General features: G+C 38.8%; 1 protein-coding gene across 2 annotated transcripts; it reads right to left on the bottom strand.

Moving 5' to 3' along the window:
- Positions 1 to 9,573: 9,573 nt before the first annotated feature.
- Positions 9,574 to 24,627, bottom strand: WASHC3 (WASH complex subunit 3). Of its 2 annotated transcripts, none has more exons than XM_031589745.2 (7): positions 24,501 to 24,627; positions 23,422 to 23,520; positions 21,161 to 21,226; positions 20,498 to 20,626; positions 19,518 to 19,625; positions 14,835 to 14,899; positions 9,574 to 11,562 (listed from the first exon to the last, which is right to left on the bottom strand). In XM_031589745.2, exons 1-7 carry the CDS (start codon positions 24,549 to 24,551, stop codon positions 11,478 to 11,480), a joined length of 603 nt encoding a protein of 200 aa, XP_031445605.1. In that variant the 5' UTR covers positions 24,552 to 24,627; the 3' UTR covers positions 9,574 to 11,477. The 2 variants fall into 2 exon arrangements, with proteins under 2 accessions (XP_031445605.1, XP_031445604.1); XM_031589744.2 differs by having other exon boundaries at positions 9,577 to 11,562; positions 19,518 to 19,628.
- Between the last annotated feature and the right edge of the window lie 653 nt (positions 24,628 to 25,280).

Raw genomic sequence — 25,280 nt, 5'->3', positions numbered from 1 at the left:
GAAATTTTTATAAATGCTTTAGTGCCATTTTGCAGGAAATGGAACCACAGAACAAAGAGAAGAAGAAAAGAGGCAACTGGGAAAGGCAGCGAGGCATCGCAAAGTGATGAAGCAAAAGAAAGTGAAGAAGCAAAAGAAGTCAGCTGATCAGGCTTTCCTTCCCTGGGAGATCCAGACATTCCTGTCAGAGAAACATGAGCTGAAAACTGACTCAAGTTGCTGCAACAAACACAGGTTCACCATCACAGAGTAACAGAAGAGGCAGAAGCTTCAAGTGGCATGTGGTTAATTACAAAGCTGATGTACATCTGAGAAATAGAGCTGTATGCCTCAGCTGAAAGAGCTGAACATCATTACTACAATCACCATGGGACTGTTTGTGTAAATGAATCACAAACAGAAGAGGCTTGGAAGAAAGGAAGACTGTGACAGCTTGTGAATCAAGAAAATAAACTAGGCAGCTGGAATGAAAAGGACACTTCTATGATGGGCTCCAAAGCTCAGTCCTTGTTTAAGCTGAGTGAGAGATTTAACGATGGGGAAAAGGCTTTTTTCAGAGATTTAATCATTTGCCTTTCATTGAAAACCCCTGTGCATACAACACAGAAAAATCACAGAGTGATTTTATTTCCAGTTCATGTATAAGTACGTCATCCTGGTAAGAAAAAATGGAGCTGACAGAGCTCAAAGCAGCAGTAACTGTCCCTTCTCATATACCAGAGAACCAAAACCTGGAGCCCTCCTCCCTGAAAAATTAAACACTTAAAAAACTTATCTTTTGTGCTCCGTTCTGCTGTTATTGGGTTTGTTATTATTGTTTTTTTTTTTTTCCCTTTCTTTTTCCTTCTTTCATATGCAGCACTCATCATTTACATAGGGAATTACAAGTGGCTTCCTGAGTGCCATCATCCAGAAGAGCAGAGAGGCAGAAGCCTCAGTATGTCTTCCATTTACAAATCCCATTCAAGAGGTTTCTGTTCTGTCTCATGCAACTTCACGGAACAGTCTTGAAAATAATCACTGAGCCACAAATCTATTCAGCTACAACTTTTCCAACATGACTATGAAATAATTCAGGTATTACATGTCCTACTGTTTCACTTTGAGATTTTTGTTTTTTCTTCCACATTTGTTTTGTTATGGAAGAATTTTTGGAAGGGTGAGTCAATATATTTGTGAATTCCCTCCAGGACCTTTGAATGGAAGTGTGAGGGAAGAGAAAAACTTTTGTGGCTTTTCCCTTCCCTGTTTTTTTTCTGATCTAGACCCGTCTGATCTTGGCTTGCAGCTGAAGACCAATAGACCATGGTGTAATAACCATGGTGTAACAGTTTCAAAGATTCTGCAGAAGGAGGTTTCATCACAAGATTCCCCCTCCTTCCCAAATCTTGAGAAACAAACAAACAAAAAAGAAAGAAAAACCATTTCAGACCTAGGTGCATTGAAGCCAGGAAGTGGTTTGTGATGGTGGGAAGTAGGGGCACTTACTTGATGTTAGGAACTGTAATGCATAATACTATCAGCTCATGACTTAATGAACTTCAACGAGAAGCTTGGTTATTTTTAAAGGTGATTGAGACAGCAGAAAAGAGAATTTATGATCTCTGAAAACACCGAGGAAATCTTTTAAGTTCTTTTTTTCCCACCGTTACCAGCTGCTATGGTTAAAAACAAGCCCTGCCATAATCTATTTTACTAATTCTTTCATTTTTCAGAAAAAGAGTATAACTTGTAGGCCAAAACCTTATGTAGGTCACTAGGGTTGCACAAAATACTGTGTAAATGCTGTCATAAAACCAAACAAATCAAACTTATTCTGCCGTAAATAACATGTGGTTACCATTTGTTTACAATTTAGTCCAGCTATCAAAACAAGCTAAACATTTTGATGAATGTTTCACAGTCGTTTCGTACAGAACGCAGATTAGGGGAAGTATATCCCACATCTGCTCTCTCAGTGTCAGCAGCACTGCTCAGCCCTCTGGGGTGAACCCAACTGGGCTGACTAGGTATGCTGCTCACTGATGCACTGAGGAGCTGATTCCACCAAAGTCATCCTTGTATTTTAAAAGGAAAGGGAGAAATGCAACAAATTCTCCCTTCATTTCATTTAATTCTTTATGAAAGAAGGAATTTATAGAGAGTAATGGGATTTGGGGTTGACAGCGCATCATTTTCTCTGTATACAACTGACTTAAGATCAGCAATTATAATTTGTCTGGAGGATAAACATGGAAATACGCTGCATTGAAGAGCTGTTGGAAGTGATGTGCAGAGGGGATACGTCGGGCTGCCTGTGGAGGCCGAAGGGAGGACTGCTTCAAAGCCAAGTTTCAAATATCATCTGTTTTCACTATAACACGATGTAACAAAACAAGCCTCAGTAAAATTCTCATTTAAGTGGGAGATAATTTAATTGTTTTGCCTTTTTTTTTTTTTTTTTTTTTTTTTTTTTCACTGTCATCTCTCCACTAATTCAGAAAGATGTTTGAAGGATTTTTGTTTGCTTGGATCTTGGACATAAAAAAAGCACACACTGCTCAGGAACAGATGAAGTGTTGCAAATGGGAATAAAGTATGTAAACATGTTGGGAAGGCAGAAGTGTGCATGTGAGAAGAGTGTACATTGAGATGCATTTTTGTGAAGTGAAAGAATTTATATAATAAAAAACTACTGAAACCTAAGGAAAAAGACTGTCCATAATCAAATAAATTATCCATGAGTGCTCTTTTCTCTCACTGTGTTTTCACATACAGGCTAGAGAAAAAGATCAAGCCAGGCTATTAAATGAAGACTGACACTGAAGTGAATCTGCTATGTAGACTTAAAATGCGAAATCCTATCTGTCTCCTAGCCGTAAAAAGCACATGTGTTATCAGGGAAAGGACACAGACTACACGGGGAAACAATTGCTTGCAAGCAGTAGATGTGGAACCTGACAGGGATGAACAAAGTGATGGCCAGTGCTAAACATGATAATCCTGGCAGGTGACTTCTCTGTGATAAGGAATCTTACACAGTGACGATGCATATCGAGAAATGGAAACGTGGCATTCAAAACTGTATGGCTGATTGTGTGATATTAATTGATACAGCCTGATTGTGTGCTCAGTATGTAAATAAAATGGTAGTTAAGATGCCCAATAGAGACATACTAGAAGATAATGGCCAAGAATGTGTCAGAACGTATTTAAAGAAAGGAAAAGGGAAGTCCTCTGAGGGAAGGTGGGGCTTGAGGATCCTGGAGTTAGGTTATTGGGTCAGCAGAACCCCATTATATATAACACAGGAAATCCCACTAGACTGACAGTGCATCCATTACTTATCACACTGTCCTTGTGAAGGCATCTGATGAAAGAATCCAGAGACAAACACTTGGGCAAGATTGAGCAATTCAGTCCCTGGGAGAGGTGAGATTAGAAACACAGTGTGCAGTTGCCAGCTGGGGCCTGACAATGGGTAGCTGTACTTTCTGTTGTTGGTGCTGATGTTCCTTGTAATGCCTGAAAATCCTGTGGAGGGCAACAGCACGTCATGGAGCAAAGAGACAGATGCCCAGGAGGGCAGGTCCTGGAAAAAACAGCTAGAGCAATGTGTGCTGGTATGTATGATGATATAGACACATTATTCAGATGGAAAAAAAAAACATCCAGAATAGGAGAGAGACAAGTTGTGTTATGCAACCCACTCTGTTTACATGGCAAAATAAGTTTTTACTCCCACCTGATTTACTGAGGACTGCCTTACACAATACTAGCACACTGTGGCCTGCAGTATAAATAATTCCCAAAGAGAACCGTCCTATTGTTTCTGACCTCTCTGCCAAAGCTTCAGTCTCCACAAAACCATGGCAATATCTCCTCATCCAAACTGGTCACATTTTGAAATGTTTTCTGGTAACTGAACACTAACAGTGAGCACTAAGGGAAATTAACACAGTTTGACTTCCTAGGGAACTCTAATACATGCCCAACTGGTTTTGATTTCTAAGATGCAAACTCTTTAAGGGTATATTTCTTATAGCAGAGTAACAAATCATGGTCCTACACTCATGGAAACCCAGCTTAGAAAACCTCAGATTCTAGCAGTGAGATAGATTGGCTGCCACTGGTCATAATCTCCCTTGAGATGGTTCAGTGCTCTGAGGTTCTGCTAATCGATATGGACAGAATAAAGCAAATGCATAAGGCAACCCTAGAATTGAATTACTGCTATATACCTAAAGAGACCTAAAGGCTTCTGGCTGATAAGAGAGTCTGGCCTTAGAGGAAGAGCATACATGGTACTTTGTAACACCTCTTTCTGACATTGACTGGCCTTCTAAAATGAAGTGAGGCCTTCTGGGATAGAGTGACTGCATCGGTGATCAAGGAAGGGCAAGTGATGTCATCTACCTGGACTTGTGCAAGGTTTTTGACATGGTCTCACACCACAGCCTCATCTCTAAATTGGAGAGAGATGGATTTGAAAACTGGGCTGTTCAGTGGATAAAGAATTGGCTGGATGGTCATGGCCAGATGGTTTTTGGCAATGGCTCTACATCCAGGTGGAGGTCAGTCATGAGTGGTGCTCTCTGGGGGTCTGTTTTGGGACTGATGCTCTTCAACATCTTTATCAATAACTTAGAATGTGGGATTTGGTGTACCCTCACAGCAAGTCTGCTGATGACATTAAGCTGAGTGGTGCAGTCAATACAATAGAAAGAAGGGATGCCATCCAGAGAAATCTGGAAAAGGCATGAAAAGTGAGCCCACAAAAACCTAACCAGATTCAATAAGGCCAAGTCAAGTGTGTTGCACTTGGACTGTAGCAATCCTAGATAGGAGTACTGACCGAGAGATGAACTCGTAGAGAGCAGCCCTGCTGGGAAGGACTTGGGGGTCCTGATGGATGAAAAGCTGGACATGAGCCAGCAGTGTGCAATGTCAATGGTATCCTGGGCTGCATCAGCAGAAGGGTGGCCAGCAGGGATAGGGAGATTGTCTCTCTCCACTCTGCCCTTGTGAGGCTCCATTGGGAGTACTGCATTCAGGCCTGGGGCCCCCAGCACAAGAAGGATGAGTTGTTGAAGCGAGTCCAGAGGATGGCCACAAAGATGATCAGAGGGTTGGCGCAACTCACCTATGAAGACAGCCTGAGAGAGTTGGGATTGTTTAGCTTAGGGAAGGGAAGACTCAGATGAGACCTCACTGCGAACTTCTAATGCTTGAGAGGAGTTTACAAGCAGGACGGGGACCAAATTTTTACACACACATATTGTGACAAAACAAGAGGAAAGGATTTAAAGTGAAAGAGAGGAGGAAAGAGGTTAGATGTTATGAAGAAATTCTTCACTCTGAGGGTAGTGAGGCACTGGCACAGGCTGCCCGAAGAGGTTGTGAATGCTCCTCCCTGGTGGTATTCAAGGCTAGGCTTGGTCTAGTGGTTGGCAAGCCTGCCCATGGCAGGGGGGCTGGAACTAGATTATCTTTGAGGTCCCTTTCAACTCCAGCCATTCTATGATTCATTCTATAATTCTGTGATTCCATGGGGTCTAAGAAGACTTCAGCTAGGGATGCAGACTTCCTCAGCTCAAACGCCAATACACTTTCACTCTCTCCTACTCAGTTACTTATTACATCAAGTCCTCAGACGCATCAATTTTGAGAATTCTTGCTCTCTCCCCTACGACAACAAGCCAACTCAACATTTGAAGAGCAAGGATGGCAGGAGGCTGGAAGAATAATAACAAACCTTAACATTTACAACAGAAAAGGAAGTAGACGTGAAAGCCAAGTCAGAGGCCAAGAGAAGTCACCGTAAGAAAAGTGTTAATAATCAGCCCCCAAGGAAGACATTTTAACTGCATTCAGTTGCTATGAACTTTGTGATATACCAGATGCTTTTGTGCGGATAGGCAAGCTTTTAACACCAGCTCTCTAAAATTCACCAAACACATCATAAAGCACTATGAACCATTTTTCACTTAATCAATTATTACAAAAACATTGGCTGCCGCCTATTTCTCTTTTTGCATTCGATGATGCCAGGCACCATGCTGGGTAAACGATACAACGTTGTTCAAGGTTTCTCGGAAAAAGTCTCCATTGTTACTATTTGGCAGTCACTAATAACACTGTACTGCGGAAAACAGCAAATGATAACACTCAGACAAACAGACACCCATTTTCACTGCCCATCCTCCTTCCTACTTCTACTCTACCCTAAAACTGGCCCAGAAAATCAAAGGATCATCTGAGCACGCAAAACTATTTGTTTTCAAAGGGCTGTTGGAAATCAATATGGAGAAATCAACACTTCAACACATTAATTGTGAACAGTTTAGCCCTCACTGGGGAAGATTCTCTATGTCCCTGAAAAATTATGTAAACTGTGATACAAGAAATCAAACACAGGTTATGAACTCTGCTGGGAGAGTAAAATCAACTGAATATTAGAGATAACTTGAAAGCAAAAATAATAAACCCCAATTGGTAGATTTATCAATCATAACAGGCCTTTTCTGATATTGAACTCATAACAGCAGGGTAACTGAAATAATTTTCACATCTACAAGTAACATAAAGGGTAAGGTTTGTTAAACAGTTGATGGCACATAAAGCACAGTACATGTAAAAACTACTCCCACATCCCTTTCTTTTTTGATAAACCCTTTTCAGCACTCAGATACATGCTCTTTCCAGTATATTTTGGTCCCAAGCCTAGCATCCACTTTACTACAGCTTCTGATCCCACAGATTGGGACAGAAAATGATAATGAAGTACAGAAAGGGATTTCTAGTTCACAGAGAACAACATATCCTTAGACACAGCAGCCAGCATTCAAATGCAATCTCAGACAATGGATCATACAAGAGCTTGATTAGCAAAACTTCCTGAAAATGAGAAATACACTGAAAAGGAATCATAGAATCATAGAATTGCTCAGGTTGGAAAAGACCTTAAAGATCATGACGTCCAACAATGACCTAACAGTACTACCCTAACTCTAACAACTACCACTAAATCATGTCCCTGAGCACCACATCCAAACGGTTTTTAAACACATCCAGGGATGTTGACTCAACCACCTCCCTGGGGAGCCTATTCCAGTGCTTAACAACCCTTTCTGTAAATAAGTTTTTCCTGATATCCAACCCAAACCTCCCCAGGTGCAACTTGAGGCCATTTCCTCTTGTCCTGTCACCTGTCACTAGTGAGAAGAGATCAGCCCTACTCTCACTGCAATCACCTTTCAGGTATTTGAGCAATAGCATCTTCCCTCAGCCTCTTCTTCCCCCAAAATAATCTGTTTGTACCAAAGAGAGATAGGTAAGTGTGTCATGGTATATCTGTCCTCAACTCAACTTACCCCAAAATAAGAGTATGGGGGTTATCCAATGCTAAGCTTGTTTCTGTCACTCATTTTCAGTATGGCAAGGAGTACACAATTCTAACATTCTGTTTCGTTTCCTTCATAATGAACCAATCCTTGATACTGCCTTAAAACATTAGCAAAGCTAGACAGCCGAACACAAGGCAGGAATATCCAGAGCTTCCAGCACTAATGCAAATGTTTTTGGAAGCACTAACAAACTTGTAATCTAGCACCAAGCATCAATCTCTGCTCACAGCTGGTGGCAGACAACAGGACTACAGGAGCACTGTGGTACTTCTCACATCTTCCGTTAAAGCACTCAGTATTGACTTTTACAAGAGACAGAACTGCAAGGCAAAGTGAGTCACAGGCCTGAGCTGTGTGGTAGCTCCTATCTCACCTACAAAGCGTCCAAAAGGAGACAACATAACATGAAGTATTGTGAGGATAACATTTCAGGCAGTAGTGCCAACATTTGATTTGCAATTGTCAGACAAGAAGTTGCCAAATTTTCTGGGGAGCATAAAAATACATGTTCTGTTTTGCAGGCAAATGCACTGCAACACTGGACTTGATGACCCTTATGAGTCTCTTCCAACATGGGATATTCTACAATCCTCTTATCGGTTATTCAGGGATAAAGCTGTATTTCTTCCAAAATTAAGACAATGATGAACTTCAGTTTCTTGCTAAATATCATCATGGCAAGCACATGTGACTCAAACTGATGATCTTGGTGATGTTCTCTTTATCAAAATACAGCCCATAGCTTCTTATGGTATTTTTTTCACAAAACATCAAACTCTAGACTTTATCACTGGTGTAAACAAGATGCACCAGAAAGAAAAACAAGCAGGAGGACAAGACCCACTTTCAAAGAAGACAATCTACTTTCTTTTCAAATGCAGCAGGACAACTGAGATGAAACAGATCAACAATTAAGTTGCTAAACTGGGGCTTCAGGATAAAATTATCATGCCCAAATGCTGCTTTTGCCTTTGACATTTGTTTGAGGTTTAACCATAACATAAATGCAGGTATGTATCAAGCCTTTAAGCATCTATGTGCATTTAAAAGCCTGTCTTTAAAAACTAACCTCTGCATACTCTGCATTACCTGCAAACTGAGAAAGACAGCAATGTGATAATTTGTTTAACAACGAATTACATAATTTACTAGCAGTGCAATTGCAGTACACGGTCTGTACTTAACAGGTGCGTTCAACAATTATTCCAGCTACAAGCTGAAGCAGTTCTCATGCCTGCAAATTGCAGTATTGCCCTTCATGATGACTGTAAATCCATGTAAATTTTGGGTACATGAGATGTATATGACTGCTACATTTTGTTGTACACAGTATTTTTAACAGATCATTGCTGTTGAAAGGTTTCTGACAATTAAAATAACTTAAAAAGACTTCTTCCCTTGAACATACTATGTATATCTGATCACTACGCAGCCAAGCTGAAATACTCCATCCACCTCCTATTCCAAAATAGACGGCAAATAATGAGCAAATTGGAATATTCCCTGCTTATAGTATTTAGCTTGTGGTTAAGGATTTTCCAACTTTCTGGGTTAGTACCAGCTCACTAGAAAACTGCTGTAGATCAAGAGGGACTAACACAGCTGACATAATACAGTCTCAAACCAACCTTCCCATACTGAACAGATTCTCGTGTCAGCATGCGTCCTATGCTGAAACATCTCAGACTGAACTTGGCTCCAACCTAAGAGCACAGGGATGAGTTTAGCAGATGAGGCTAATGGAAAGAGAGGAGTTCAATGTGTTCAGAGGGTCCAAAGGCAGTGGAAGAAGCATGGCTGCTGATGAACTGAGGGTAAAAGGGAAGGTTCTATCTTCTTCTCTTTGTTTCCCATAGTTCAATCATTTGGATTTTTACTGTAATGCGTACCATCACCTACACAGCAGAGAAAACAAAGTGGCAACATTTTTCTTTAGGTTCCCAAAAGCCTAACATGATCAAATTGTGCCAAACAATACAGTTATCCTGCAAAAAATATCTTAAGCAATTAAATTACTGTTTAATGACAAATATATGCATATTTATGCATATGCAATAATGCCAAATATATGCATATTACGCATATGCAACTGATTAATTCTCTCTCACATAAAAATAGACTGTAGGTTAGGGGCATCTTACACTCCATTTAAAACGTAACAGAGTTGTAAAAGACAACATATTTTATTTTCTTCAGACTGAAATTACTTCACAGAAAAAGCTTCTTCAAAATGATAAACAAAATGTTAAGTCAGGTTCAGTTTTGCTCTAATCTAGTTCTAACATAGCTTAGGTGGTACTCCAAAATGCTACTCTCAAAACTCCCTCCTTCAGCTAGCAGACTGTCACAACTTCAGTATAGCTGATTATAAAGAAACATGAATGAAAGAGACTTCAGAAGAACTTTCCCAATTTTGTTTAAAACACAAAGGATTAAAATGGCACTGCCACACTGGTTTACAAAACATCGCTTTTATTATACAGATCACTTAAATAAGCTTTCAAATATAGATTTCAAGAAGTTTTAATATGTTTCTGAAATAACATTATAACATTTACTTCTGAAATATTTATTGCTAATATGTTAATATTTCTCAAGTTTTGCCAAGTGTTAGCTCTTGAGTGTTTTTGTCTGTGTTCAGTAACAATTAACTCATCATTGAAATGCCACCACCAGACATTTTCTGGTGCCTATATACCTTCCTCCAAGGGATTCAGATTATATTCTGATTTATGAAGAGCTTGAATGCATCACTTGACTCAAATGGGAGCCATGCTTAAGTAACAGGAAAAAAAGATCAGCTAGCCTATTGAAGTGACATAAATAACTAAGAGAGGAGATAGTGACTCAGCCATAAAGGCTAACAAATTTACACACTCAGAGATTCAGTTTTAGTATTTTCTTGGTCTTGGGAAGAATGTGAAATACCAAAAAGTGATTGATTGCCTGGCCACTCTATTCTGGTATAATCACAATAGTCTGGGGAATTCAAATAGATTTTGAAGAATTTAATGTGGAACAAATTATATTAAAGAAGATTCTTTAATGAAATGTCACTTTTGACTCACGCAGCAGATTAACTACTTTGGAGGGAAGTCTTCAGGGCCAGCCTGGCTCCAAGTTGATTTCTTCATATTGTTACCCAATGCATCTTTAAAAGGTAGCAAGGTAGTTTCACCATTACATAAACTGAATTTTAACTACTTTGCTGAAAATATCAGCCAGGGCACCAATGTGGAGGTGATTTTTTTATCCTATGTGAACTGCACAGCAACAACTCCTTTCCAACAAGCCAAAAGCGCTTATAAAATGGTTTCTATTGACCCATGTGAGAGTAAAAAGTGAGAATCTGGTATTCTGTGAACAATGTCCCAGTCACCTGCTTCTCTCAGTGTACTTTAAAAAAACACCTTGCAGTATCTGTAGTTTCCTTCACCACTGTAGCCTGAATTTGATAAATAATTACACTGAAGAGCAAGAATTTAACAGCTTTGTATAACGTCAGCATGAAATCAAATAGCAGTATATACTTTAAAAATAGGTATTTTAAATATGTAGTCTAGGTTCTTTCAAAACAGTGTCACTGATATGTAAACACTGTTAAGATAGGTGGCTTCAGTGTAAGTCTTGTTATAGCACTTCAAAAATATACTATATTTGAGAAAAAAAAAAAGGCAGTTTATAAGTTTACAAATAAATTTTGATAAGTTACTTTAGCTGAATGTTGTGGGACAGAAGGCAACTTAGAAGTCTCACACAGAAACCCAGGAATGAACAAAATGCAGTCTTACAGATCTGGAAGTTTAAAGGAACAAATGAGGTTTTTTTAGGTAACTCCAGAAGAATCAGAAAGAATCTGAACTAACAAAGGATAAACATCACAAGGATATTGCAATCAATTTTCATGATGGAAAGGTTCAGGTCAAACACATTGCCTGCCCAGACTTTTTGGGAGAGAACACAGATCTCAGTACTAAGAAAAGCTGTCAGATAAATCATGTCACCCATGTGATGCACACAAAATCATTATTTGCAAAAGCTCCAAACACATTAGCACTTAATGGAGGTTTCCAAAGGCTGAAATCGGTCTCTTTAGTCACTAAAGGAAGATTCACTATCAGAACTGTCTTCTGCATTCCCATCATCTCCCCAAGCAGGCACAGGGGCATCTGGAGTCCTGCAGGCAAGAAGAAGTGTTTATATTGTAAATCCTAGAAGGTGGTTGAGTAACTCAGCAGGCCATGCCTTTTACTATATTTACATGCAATTTATATCCACAGCACTTAACACATTAATTGTTAGCTTTAGAAATGCACACCTTATCGGTGTTGCTTCATGTAGAACTGAAAGATCAATACTAGAAACTGTAACTCATTTGACATCAAAATTCTGTAGACATCAGTTTGAATGCACACCTTCAAGACTATTGGAAATTATGATAGTTCACTAAGAAGCAGCAAACACTTGAAGAGAGTTGAAAGCAGGCAATACTGATTAATTCATTTTTTTTTTTAATCAGAGGTTATAGGGCTGAAAGGAACATGCTGTACACCATTAAGCAGTGTAAATAGTACATGAAAAAAAAATAAGACAGGAAATGAACAATATTGTATCCAACTAAAACTGCAGGGATAATTTAGAGAAGCAAAGAAGAATTACTCAGAGTGGAATTTGGCTAGAACACTGGGTTAAATTTGACATGCAAGAGCAGCCATGGGATTTTTATTGACTATAAATGATCAGACTTCTAGTATTTAGTTTTGAGAAGAATATTTAAGATGGACCTCAACATCGTGTCAAAACATTTGCTTGGAGAAATCTACTGGGAATGGAGGACAGAGAAGCAAGTCATCTACAGAACAACCAGCACTACTGACCACAGATGCTGGTTCTCCTTTGAGACTCCCTTCTATGTAATGAGTTTGACAATACAAGCAAGATTGCTCCTGCTAAATTCTGAAACCAGGGTACAAAGTATACATGCAATTACAGTTGGCAAAAGGGAAAGAATGAAAACAGCTTCTTATAGTTAAATGCCCTTTTTGATAAAACATCAAATTTAAAGTAAGGTGATAATTGTCCTTTTTTTTTCCTGTTGTTATTTGTCTTTGGGTTACCACTCTGTGTCATGCCAGAGTATTTCTTACCCAACTTCAATTGTTTATTATAATGTCTCTGCTGGAAATCCCTAAGGTACATTTAAAGTGTTTATAAGCATTCTGGGACAAAAGTAAGAAGTGCATTAAAGAACTGTAAGAGAGCCTTCTCCCACCCCCCCTGCACACCTCCAAAATAAATTAAGAAAGGGTTTTCTTTCTCATGCAAATACCACTTCACAATATTATTCCTTGTTGCCACGGTAATGACAAAACAGAAAAGCTGTGCAAAGACATGTGATCTGGAGAGAGCAGTGCAAAAACTCCTTTAGTAAGGAGAAGATGGCAATGAATTCCCTTACTTCAGGAGAGCAGGACAAAATCTCCTGGAATTATAGACAGGCAAGAGAAAAAAGGATAAGAAACAAAAGTTAAAAATTAGATAAACTAGCTTAATAAAATAGGCAGTTTTCCAAAGAAACCTTGTAGAAAGCTGAGAAAGCAGTGATAACAGAAGTAGAGGTAAAACAGCCAAAGGAAGAGACCATAAACATCTCATTATTAGTCAGTCTCCCTGAGGCCACAGAAAAAACACACAGTCACCAACAGGCAGCTGGGACAGTCTGTAGCAAGTGACTCAGCATACAGCAATATGTAAATGTTCCTAAATTTCACTGGGACTGAGCTAACAGGCCTGAGCCACCTGAAGGCCCACAAAATGTTGTGCAAATGGCAAGATGCATATAAAAAAAGTCTGTATGATAGTGGGACAAGAAAGCAAGTAGATTAAAAAAAAAATAAAGTTTGCCTTAGTTTTTTAAGATATACTTGAAAAAAAAAAACAAACCTCAGTAATACTGCTTGTTTACACACACACACACACACAGAGGAAGTGTAAGTCACCTTGCCAAAAATAATTAGCTTTCTTTAACTAGGCAGATAGGCAGTAAAATTTTCAAATTGGTAACAACTTAAAGACAATCTGCCTGAACTTCAGTGTTTCAAAGAATCCTTGAAGATGGACTGAGACCAAACCCCAGTCATATTCCGTGAGCCTCAAGTAACAGTAATAACATTTCTTAACTCCATCTTAACTCAAATCAGGAAATCCAAAAGCAGATACTTAAAAACACAGATCATTATTTTTTTCTTTTTCCTTTTTTTTTTTTTTTTTAATTTGCAATAAAAAATCCATCAAAATGTGAGCGAATAGCATTTACACAAAAGTGTGTACCAGGAATATAGAGTAAGAAACAGAACAGATTTAACAAACATATAGTAAACGCATGTTTGATAATCCTTTCTCAGACCTTACCTATAGATTCTTACTTGCATTCTTATTTCTTGTTTGATCAGTAAAAATATCAAATGAGGAATAACTACTTCAGGCTTATTCAGATACCAGGAAGCAGCTGGGAGATAAAATGACTCAACATATGACAGTAACTCAGTTTCCCAGTATTTTCATTTTAGTAAACATACTGTAAAAAGGCTTCACCAAAAGGAAAAGAGGACTTTCTATCATCATACATCAGCAGTTTCTGCAGAGGATACAAGTATTTCAAATGGTTTGGTGATAAACAGCATAAGAACGAAACTTACTGTTCATTATTTCATCATTCTCAGGTTAATACATTTTGTAAAACAGTGCAATAAAACTAAACTACACCTCAAAATGTAAGATTCTAAGATCTGTGCTTTAGATAAGTCAGTACTGAAAACGATTATCTGTTCTTAGTAGTCCTTACATTAGGTTGGCTCAATCCAATTACAACATTGAAATGTTGACTTCAGCTTACTCCATCTATGTTGAGCAGGTATACTGCATCAGAACACTCTACTGAGGGAATCTGATAATAAGCCTGTTACTCCTCATACATAAAGCAAAATAAAATAGAGCTTGTTTTTATTACTCTACAACAATGACATCTGGCTACCAAAGCATTGGAAGAAAATTTCTGGGACATATCTCATATTGAAAACAGTACAGTCAAGATGGCAACTGATTATTATTTGTTTCCCTATTGCTAGATGCACATTGACAGATGTCACCTTGTCACTGCTATATCCTCTTAACTGAACCCGTGCTAGGCTTGGAAGAAGTGATTCCACTTCCTCTCAAGTTTGGTAGGTAATGTTCTGCAGCTTTCTGTTTGGGAGGGTGCAATATATGTTCCCCTACATTCCAAGCTCAGCATTTCTTGGACTATGCCTCAACAACATTGAAAAGGCATCCCATACTTGAGATTGCATCCTTCATCCTATGATGCCCTTCTCAGACCATCTTTTTTCAACAAATGGTTGCATTCCAGCCCTACTGAAAGTTACAATTTGGAAAGGAAACATTACTTACTCAAGAAGATCTGGATTTAGCCCCTCCGAAATCATTTTGTTTCGTATGGCCATAACAGGAACACCCTGTGTAGGAGGAGAAGTATAATATAAAACTGCTGGACACAAATTAGGGAACTATACCAGTTCTTTTGAACTCATTTTCAGAAAAAAATACACATAATCACACAATGTACAAGAACATAGATTGATAATCTCACTTGCCATCAGTATGAACCTAGAAGAAAGTAATGTCTGAGATGAAAGCCCTTTTTAATCCTTCTTATCTTTATGGCAAAATGTCTCAAAAAACTTGAGGGAAGGGAATCAGCAACGGACAGATTTATTTGCAATTCATGCAGATAAACCCAGTATGATGAAGTTATATCTCTGGATGAGAATACGAAGAAAGCACAAAGTAGCACCAAGACAGCAGAGAGCAGCTGCGCTGGAAAGACAAAAGAACTCAAGACACTCAAAGTGCAGCTTCAGAGGGAAATGCATCTCCTTTGCTCTGAAGAGGTATCTCATGGTACTGCTAAAAACTGGAAAAGTCTATGTAAAGCATGCAGGAAAAAGGCAAACTAGACTTGAGAACAGAATGACAATTTAAAAGTGAATCCTCCGAATACAAGTGCTTGTAAAGTCAGGGTTGAATCTTCAATGATGTGCAGACAGATTTCAGTCAGTTAAGAAATAATTCTTTTTACTTTAAGTCTCTGATCCCAAGGGACAAAGGTACTAGCGGTCTAGGAAAGGCAGGAGAAACCTAGAAAACTAAATGAACAGTACTACAGGATTCTTTTGGCACAGGGCAAATAACTTTTGTCTAAAGAAAGTAAAATAGTGATAAAATAATGAACAGTGATGACTAATGTTCCAGAGAAGCACACAGTACTAGTGACAACTGCAGTAGCTAACTGCAAATTGAGAGCTAAACCAGTTGCATACAGTTAGCAGTCTACTAGGACTAGACAAAAATCTGACTCAAACAGTTGTGAGGTATTAGACTACGAAACAGAATTTCTCAGTAAATAACATTTCATGCACATCACAAAGGGGAAACAGTTGAGTATTTTATGACTGTTTAATGCATTCATTTATTCTTGGACACCAGGGATTTGGACACCACACAAAATACTGTATTAGTAAATGCTTTTTTCCCAAGATTGGACACCCATAGGGTCCTCCATCGGCATTGAATTGTTTACACATCAGTTCAAGCCAACTGAAAACAAGATACTCTTATTTGCTTTCAATGAAAGGGAGCTTAGTATATGAACTAGTAACAGTGGAGCTGAGACTGTTATATCGTTATGTTCTCACTTGGAGAACGTTTTATTCCAAAACTGTATGCATCAACATATGCAAGAATCATTTTAAAAGACAGAATCTATTATCTAATAAAGATTTTTCTTTTTAAATCAGTATGCCAACCACTAGATTCATAAACTAACAAGTTTGCTTTATAGCTAGTGGAAGACATTTAAGGTCACAGCTACCGGAGAAGTCTCTTCAATACTTGCAGACTCGTAACTCAGAGACTTTGTGGAACACATTCTCTTCAACAGTTGTTAGCAGAAATAGATTTTGTACCAATTATAAAATAGAGGAATTCATGCAATATTAACTAACCTTCTCACTGTTGTAGCATCAGAAACACTGTGATCATTCATACGCAAGCACAAGCTAACTTCTTTTAAGACACCTTTTAGGTATCTTCTGCTTATAAACAGAAACTGTATGTTCCTCAAATAACATTTTTCCCTACCGATAAATTCTGCCCTCTTAAGTTATTTTAACATGTGTAGTCCCAGTCCAAATAAAAATTAAATTTAATCTGAAAGACAATACATCTGAAGACTGGAAAAAAGATTTCAGTACCTTCATGTATCAGATTTACCAAATTTAATATAAGTTTAATCAAAATTCCCCTGAACGCTGTACACCTTTTCCATCAAGGGAGAACAAATAAGTTTATGTCTATAACTGTTTATAATACAATTAGGGTACTACAAATACTTTATCCTTCATATTTTCTTAAGTTTAAACTGGAAAATCAAGAGTCTAATAGTGCTGCATGCTGAAATAAAACAATTATTTTAAATCTAAATATTAACTATAAGCTATAATTACACTGAGCATACAGGTCAACGTAAACGGCATGTGTAGTTTTTTTAACACGAGCCAACACTGAAGCCCCATCCCTGTGTCTGTCCAATTGAAGTTTGACATAGTCTAAATTCAACACACTGTACCCCAGTCTATATCCAGGCTGGTCCTGTGGCTTAAGAAGTACGCAGATCCTAGAGAACCTACACTGCAAAAGGCAGTCTCACTGTAAAAGAGGTTTTGGTCCTCCTCAGTTCAGAAAGAGGTTAAATATCATTACTGCTGGCAACTACTTAGGAGATCACTGGAGCAATCAAATTTCACTTTTATTTGAGTTCTTTAAAGCAAGAATCAATCTATGTTAGGCCAATCAGTATCTTGGCCTCTACACAGTCACATCTGGTGTTTAGAATCCACCAGAAGTACATTTGCTTTACACATACCGTGTATCTGAAGCCCTGCAGTACTCCTCTCACTCTGTCAATTACAAGAATTCTGAACATTTACTGTAGCAAACATGATACTGCTTTTGTAATGTTTGCTTGAATACTACTGCTGTGCATTTAAGAAAAAAAAAGAATTTTTGTTCAACGGCACTCCATCAAAATGAGTTTGTTACAGTTCCACAGAACAGCTATCCTCAGCGTAAAAGAAATATCACTTCCAGCGCTAATTCTCCAATACTAGAAATATTGTGGGCCATAAATAAGTGATCAGTTCCAATAAATCTTCACCTAGAAACTTAATTTCAGCAAATTAATGACACTAACTGAACTACTTGACTGGGCGAGAAGACTAGGTTGGCAAATAGAAAAACACACATTAATATGTAGTATGTTAGCTTGACTTTCCTACCACACTGTTTACAACTGGCAAAAGAGTCATCAGGAACTGCCAGTACAAAGGATAAATGTGGAAAGTGAGATCTTACTCCTCCAGCAGCCACCAAAAAAAAAATATATTCAAAGTAATTAGACCATCCAGCACTTTCACATCCACTTTGAAATCTGGCATCAAATCAATACACTAACAAAGTATTCCGCCCTTTGCCACTATCCCACCGCTTGGCTTTCCACATGATTTGTAATAAGCCAATTTGTGATTCAAATGAAAACTAAGCTCTGGAACATCATCCAAAGCACTAAGCTCACCAACTGTAATAATTGCTCTGAAGAGGGAAAAAAACCCCATGCAGTCAGTTTTCACATAAGCAACATTTTACTATACTGTGAGTTAGTAATGTTTTCCAGGATTATCATATATATTTTAGAGAAAAATTTCCAATGATTGCTGGAAAATAAAGACAGATCTTTTTTCTTTGTTTCCAATGCTGTTTTTAGTTTTGTGGATGTGAAAAAAAGAGCTCTTAGGAAAAAAAAAAAGGTCACGAAGAATCTCCTACCAATGTTTTCACTCCTTCATTTTCACAAATGTAAGTATTGAGATTATACTCATTTTCTATTTACGTATAGAAAAGAAGAAAGATGAAGAGGGAAACTAAATGTGCATCATGAATAGCAGGGAACTGAAGTGGAAGTAATTAGTTAAACAATTCTTCTACCTCTACTTTGAGCCCTATGGGAATAATAAACTCTCCTGCTCTGGAGTATATTGGCAAAGCTTTGTTTTGTACTCTGCAGCAAATAAAAGCTGCAAGCATGTCTGTATGCAGGGAATGACACCAATTCTGCCCGAGTAACTACACTTCCAGTGTAATCTTCTATAACTCCAACTAATATCACTCTCGTTTTACACATCTTCATACCCTCAGTTCACAACTATATTGGCAGAATTTTGTAGAAAGAACTCACCTGAGGCTGTCTGCAGTAATACATTACATCTAACCATTTCTTAGAGAAGACTTGTAGCTTGCATGCTACAAGTATGCAATTGGCTCCAAAAGTAATGCCTCCTATTTATTTCCATGAAATCAATAAGTACAAAGAACACAATAACACTAATTTTATTGAGCAAATTCTCGGCTACAAAACACTACTTTTCAACACCATTAGCTGTGCATTTTTCTTTTTCTTTTTTTTTTTTTTTTTTTTTACCAGCAATGAACAAGAGTCTGCATGCTGTGCTCATAAAAATTCACAAGGCTGTCCAGAACATGACTTGTCCTTCACATCACTGTTACCTCTGTTGAAATGCTCCACTCACTGCCTCACTGTGCTCACATCCACTGTTTGGTCTTCATAAACGTTTAGCTAGTGTTGATAAATATAAATGGGTACCATTTTTCCACACAGAGGAATTCAGTTACACACCTTTGCTTCATACACACTCTTGTATCAGACACCATTTTGTCAGACTGCCCCTCTGCTGCCATCTGTTGCACAATAAAATGTAACAGAATATTGGTGGGAAGGTTCAAACTCTATTGCCATACCACCAATATCTGCTTGTGATGCTGTCCGACAACACTATAAAATAGGAGGCATTACTTTCAGAGCAATCCTTGCATGCTAACGTTACTCTAGCTAAAAGATTACTAACACAGTGTATGCCTTCCACGTTCACTCACAGTTGTGTGTGAAGTTTCATCTAGGAATAACTGACTACCGAAAGAATGATATGACAACTGACTTACCACTTGTACCATTTTGAGATATCTGGCATATCTTGGGTCTTTGGCCACAGTTCTCATATTCTCTGTTACTATCTCCGTCTTCTGTAGTGCTTCTTCATGTTTATTGTTCTGCTGTATACAAAGAAGATAAGACTTCAGAGGTTAGGTTAGGTACACAGATGAGAAGCATTCAGAGACTTCAATCTATGAAGTTTGAACCTGAAGAGTAAAGTACAACTCTTCTTACATCATGATTATTCTGATCTATACTCACAGAATCATAGAATCACAGGGATTGGAAGGGTCCATAAGAGATCCTTGAATCCAACCCCCAAATACTTTTAGCAACAATTTATTGTACAACACATGGAAAAAAAATTCAACAGTCAATACCACAACACATCCATGTAGCCAAGAGCAGCCATCAACTGTATTTAATAAATAAAACAGAACCAATTTAAATGCGTTCTTTATATGAACGATTTTGTTAAGATCATATTTATTATGTTTATTTATGTTTAATATGTTTATATGTATAGCTCTCTCCCCAGGTGGTCCAATGCATTTTGGACTCACTGTAATAACCTCTATTAAAAAAGTATGCTAGAAACTTCAAGTTGACCTAGAAGCTCACATTCTAAAACACAAGAAAAGAACTGGAATTATGTGAGTTGAGCTGCTCCTTTCATTCATGACCTTTCCAATCTCTGACGTAATTCATGTTTATATTTTAGTGTGACTGACCAAAGAGGATGAAATCATTTACTATTTGATTTGAGTTAGTTCTAGTTACTTAATCCACATATTTATGAAAGGGTATCGCCTTGTTTTAGAAGTCAGTTGTTTAGTTTCATTAATGAAAAATGTAACTTTAGATCTTTACAGCTGGTGTGACTGCCCTGTTTAAGTAAACTTACTTCTTCCATTTGCTTTAATTGAGATTAGAAATTTGATATGGAGAACTATATTCCTTCAGTACACTATTTATCTTTATTACTTACTCCAGACTGAGGTGACACAGCTGCCTGTTGATCCGTAGTAGCTGGTGCCATGGGACTGCTTGTAACATTATTCAGATTTGCACTGGACACTTCAAATTTGACATCCTCTAAGCCAGGAATAGAGGATAACTGATCGGACAAAACATGACCAAATTAGCAGTGAGCATATTCTAAGTCTATACATAGAAGAAAGTCTGTGGGATGTCACTTGCTAAATATTTCACAGGTGAGTTTCACATTAACGAAACTGTAATATTTTATCACTAGTTTTGGTATTCCAATTGCCTCTCATCCCACACTCCTTCACTCTCCTTCCCCTCTCCTTCCCCCCCCCCCAAAAAAAAAAAAGGGGGACTTCCCTGTTCAGGTGGTTTCTATACGAAAATCCCAAATCCCAAAATGCTCAGTTGAAGCCTTTACTGGTTACACCGAGCTGCAGGGCAGGAAAGGTTTCAACACCTTCCTGGCATTTTGCTAATGCCAAGAGAAATTGCTTCTGTCATTAACAAAAGAACTGTTTAAAGTTTTGGCTATTTTTTTTTTTTGCAGCTAATTAAATGATAATTCATGACTCCTGGTTATATCCTTACGTCACCTTACCTAAAGAACATACATCAGACACATCTGTCACTGCTCAAAGTTACAGTCTGTACACATACAAACCTTTGCATCCAATATATTGAGTGTTGTTTCAATTTGCTGGATACGGAGAGAGAGTGCTGACAATTTCTAGAATAGAAAACAATTAAGATGTGAAAACACTCTCCTGGGCCACTAGTTTACACAAAAGCATTCACATCTAGTTAAACAAAATCTCTTTTGGTTTCAATCTGCAAAAGACAGTAGAATATAAATGAGATGAACGTACATGAAATAAACGAAGCAATGCCATCACCCCTTTTTAGTACAGTAGCTAGAGTGGTTCAGATTGTAACTAATTTTACTATGCATTATTTGACAGACAGAAATGAAGACAGATTATGCACAAATGGCAGCCAAAGTAAATAGGGTATTACTTTGGGCAAACAAATGACAGACTAATGGCAGACACACCGTACTCTCACAGTTGACCAAAATAACTTTCTTCAAAGCTTTTTCCAAATGTGAAGGGAGAAAAGATGTGATGTGTGCACATATAACTAAGCACGTAGAAATAGAAATATTTGATAAAGACTACAGCAGGTGAATGAAAGTCTTAGATAGTCACAGCAAATCTGAACTAACCATAAGGTTTGTATTTTCCAAGTGTACCTCAATAAGATTTTGATATATTTTTCTTACAAACAACTTAAGTTTTTCTAAATTACTCTATAAGCACAGTTGCTCTGTTAACTAATCATTACCATACTCCACCAGACCTGTCCAAGTGAAGTTGGCTTAGCACGCAGGCTGGCAGATATGTACCACTCTGACAGCTCTCTGGCACATGGGCAAGATTCTGCCTGGCTCTTAAGCAGAGCTTTAACACCCTAAGAAAATGGCAGTTCTGCCAATATGCTGAAAAAGTAAAAAGAGAGTGACAAAAGTTAGTCTTTCTGGATAGTACGCTGACTTGTTTACAGATGACTCTTTGTTCACAAAGAGAAGTCAGCTCTCTTGAAAGGAACTACCCACTCTGCAAGCAGTGGATGAAAGGGGAAGAAAGATGCACAAAAGACAGTTCTAAAGACATATCAGCTTGACAAGAATTTAGAGGTAGGCTGGTGGCAGCCTTAATTTTGAATTTCCTGGCTTCCACTGATTTACACTGGGACCATTTACATTAAAAACACACCTGTACTTCATAAATGCAAAAGCTTTTCAAGTTTGTACAGTAACTACTAAGTCTGTTCAGCAACAACACATTTAGATTAATTAATAACTTTTATTAATTAGACTTCATAGTGTTGGTCTGTGCTCAAGACGGCTTTATGTATATACACCTTGATTTCTGTAGTGCCTTATATAATAAGTAATATTGAGATCAGATGAAAATCCAGTTCTGGACAACTGATAACAACACTGGGCAGTGACAGTATCCCATATACCAAGTCAAGAAAATCCAGAATTTTTGATTTTTTTTTAATTTTGAAACCTATATGTTGATATAGCAGTCAAAATTTATACTTGCCAAGAGTCTGGCTCTAACCTTTACTAATACAAGAATTTCTCAGGTTACATTGCTTACTCTAACTGGATCTGACAATCGCTGTTAGCCAGTGGCTTTAGCTGAATAACCTAGTACACAGCTACAGAAAAACTCCACTAATGACAGAAAGGTAAAGCTTAGAGCCACATCAGAAAACATCACTTCTACAAGGGAATAAGCATTCTTTCCCTGTCCTGTGGAGAATTTTAGTCCTAGTAAACTTCCAATGACATTAAATTCAAGACAAAAAAACTTACCACTGATTTTTAAGAATTTTTTTTTTCCTTCACAAATCATAAACATTAATTGCTTCATGTTCCAGAGTAATCACTTGCCAAAAATATCCCTTTTTCACATCAAAAATTGTTTGCCTCCAGATATTTGTATATCACCCTTTTAAAGTAAAGGCAGAGAAATGTGAAAGCAAGTCTTGATGCAGTGCCCTCTGACACAGACGAGGGGGACAGGGACTGACAAAATGGTGTCAGCACCAACAGTGCAGCCTCTTTCCAGAACAAGACAATATTCACAGTAGGAGGCTCTCAGAAAAAGAATCAAAGTTCAAAAGCTATGCCAAATACGCAAGTTCAACAAAACAAGGTTAAGCGAGGCATAATCAGAGAGATATATTGGAGGAAAAAAAATCTGTCTTAGCAATGCATTCAAGATGAGCAGAAAGCAGACTAAATTCTAAAGCTACTGATACAAATGCAGCAAAAATAGTGATGTGAATGGTTCTCATTTCTAGGAATCTTTCTCATGGAATAAAGCGAGGGATGGAAAATAGCAAACATACCTCTTCACAAACAGTAGAAAAGCGGTTCAGAAACTGCACTGTGTGAACCACAAATTGGTTTAGAAATGCTACAGTTCTTTTCTGCTGAATAGCAGGAACCTGCAGAAAATGAGACAATTTGTAGGTGTTAATCCTCACGTTTGGACTGAAATATGTATTACAGAATGCAAAAATGCAGGAAAAAGAGATCAGCCTTAGGTGTGTTTGCTATGGATGCATAAGAACCAAATTTACTATAACATATATGAGGATTGTTCCAGAAGTAATGCCTCCCATGTTATGATGTTGACCCATGACATCAGAGGCGGATGTCGGCGGTACGGCAGCAGAGGCTGAACCTTCCCACTGATATTCTGTCACACTGTGTGCGATGTTGTTTCCACGAGGAAAAAATACCACCTGTTGATATTCATGGAGGCTTGCTGAATGTTTCTGGAGACCAAACAGTGGATGTGAGCACAGCGAGGCTGTGGTGGTGCGTTTCAGCAGCGCTGACAGCAATGGTGGGTCACCTCTGCTGGTGCAGATTGTTATGAGCACAGCATGCAGGCTGTTGCTCGCTGCTGGTGAAAAGACTCAGCTAACGGCGGCGCCTGTTGAAAAATCGTGCTCTGTAGCTGAGAATTTACCAAACAGCGTTATTCTGCTCTTTGCTGTAGTTTCCATGGAAATAAATAGGAGGCACTACTTTCAAAGCAACCTAAGTAAAAATCCTTTTTCGCCACCAGCGTACTGCAAACGTACTTGAAAAGTGGCAGGATGCACGGAAAAAAAGAATAGTATCCAAATGAAGGAATGTTATCTTATTTCAGAAGCTTTTAGATGGAATAGCGAACTCTCCCCAAAGTTAGCATTAAGAAATAAAACATAAAGAGGGCAAAGCAGAGCTGTTCCTTCTGACGCAGAAGAAGGAAAACAAATCCTCCACGTCAGAACTGACCCGCGCATGCTTTTTCAAACCAAAAGGCTGAATATTATGTTTGCTAGAGAGAAACTTTCACAACCAAAAGCGCTGCACGTGAAGCAGCTCCGCTGGGGCCGAGGGATGAGGCGCCAGGTGAGGCGAGGCGCGGCCGTACCTTAGTGAGGTCGATGCCGGAGCCCACGATGGGCAGCCCGTCCTCATCCATACCCGCGGGCCGGTAGACTGCCCGCACCCCGGAAACCCCCCGCGTTCTCAAGCGTCCTCGGCCCGGAAACAAAACCCCCCTGCCCGCCCTCCAGGACTGGGCTGACCGGTCTGCGCTTGTGCGCTGCCCTCGCGGTGCACCATAGGAAGTGTAGTGCAGGAGGGGGAAGGGAGTGTCGGCGCGGCCCTTCCCGCTGCTCTGCAGCACCGCGGCCAGGCGCTGCTGGAGGGTTAACATTACGCTGCTCGCGTTTCAGCGGCTTAACCAGAGAATCATTAAGGACGGAAAAGGCCACTGAGATCACGGAATGAAATACGACAATTATAGAATGGGTTGGGTTGGAAGGGACCTTTAAGATGATGTAGGTCCAACCCCCCAGCTATAGGTGTCTCCTCCCTCTAGACCGGGCTGCTCAAACCCCGATCCAGCCTGGCCTTGAATGCTTCCATAGATGGAGCATCCACAACCTTTCTGAGAAACCTGTTCCAGTGTCTCACCATCCTCACAGTAAAGAATCTATTCCTGTTATCTAGTCTAAATCTGCCCTCTTCCAGTTTAAAGCCGTTGAAGTCCTCCATGAAGACATGAAGGTGCTCCTTGTTCCCCATGCTCCGTGCATTGGTGCACAGGCATTTGAGTTGGGCTCTCATTGAGGCCAGTTGGAGTTCTCTTATCCTGCACCTTAAGTGCTGTCTTACTTGCTTGTGATCCAACTCCAGGCCCAGAGTA

This window comes from Phasianus colchicus, chromosome 1 (assembly GCF_987193195.1).
Source record: "Phasianus colchicus chromosome 1, bPhaCol1.hap1.1, whole genome shotgun sequence".
NCBI classification, from domain to species: domain Eukaryota; kingdom Metazoa; phylum Chordata; class Aves; order Galliformes; family Phasianidae; genus Phasianus; species Phasianus colchicus.
This window is presented reverse-complemented; position numbering and strand designations above follow the sequence as displayed.

What these genes read in the sequence shown, in the direction of transcription:
- WASHC3 (XM_031589744.2), bottom strand. Translation starts at nt 24,551, where the DNA reads ATGGATGAGGACGGGCTGCCCATCGTGGGCTCCGGCATCGACCTCACT. An exon ending in CCGGCATCGACCTCACTAAG is followed by an intron (nt 23,521 to 24,500) that starts GTACGGCCGCGC and finishes CATTTTCTGCAG; the next exon opens with GTTCCTGCTATTCAGCAGAA. An exon ending in TCAATATATTGGATGCAAAG is followed by an intron (nt 20,627 to 21,160) that starts GTTTGTATGTGT and finishes TTGTCCGATCAG; the next exon opens with TTATCCTCTATTCCTGGCTT.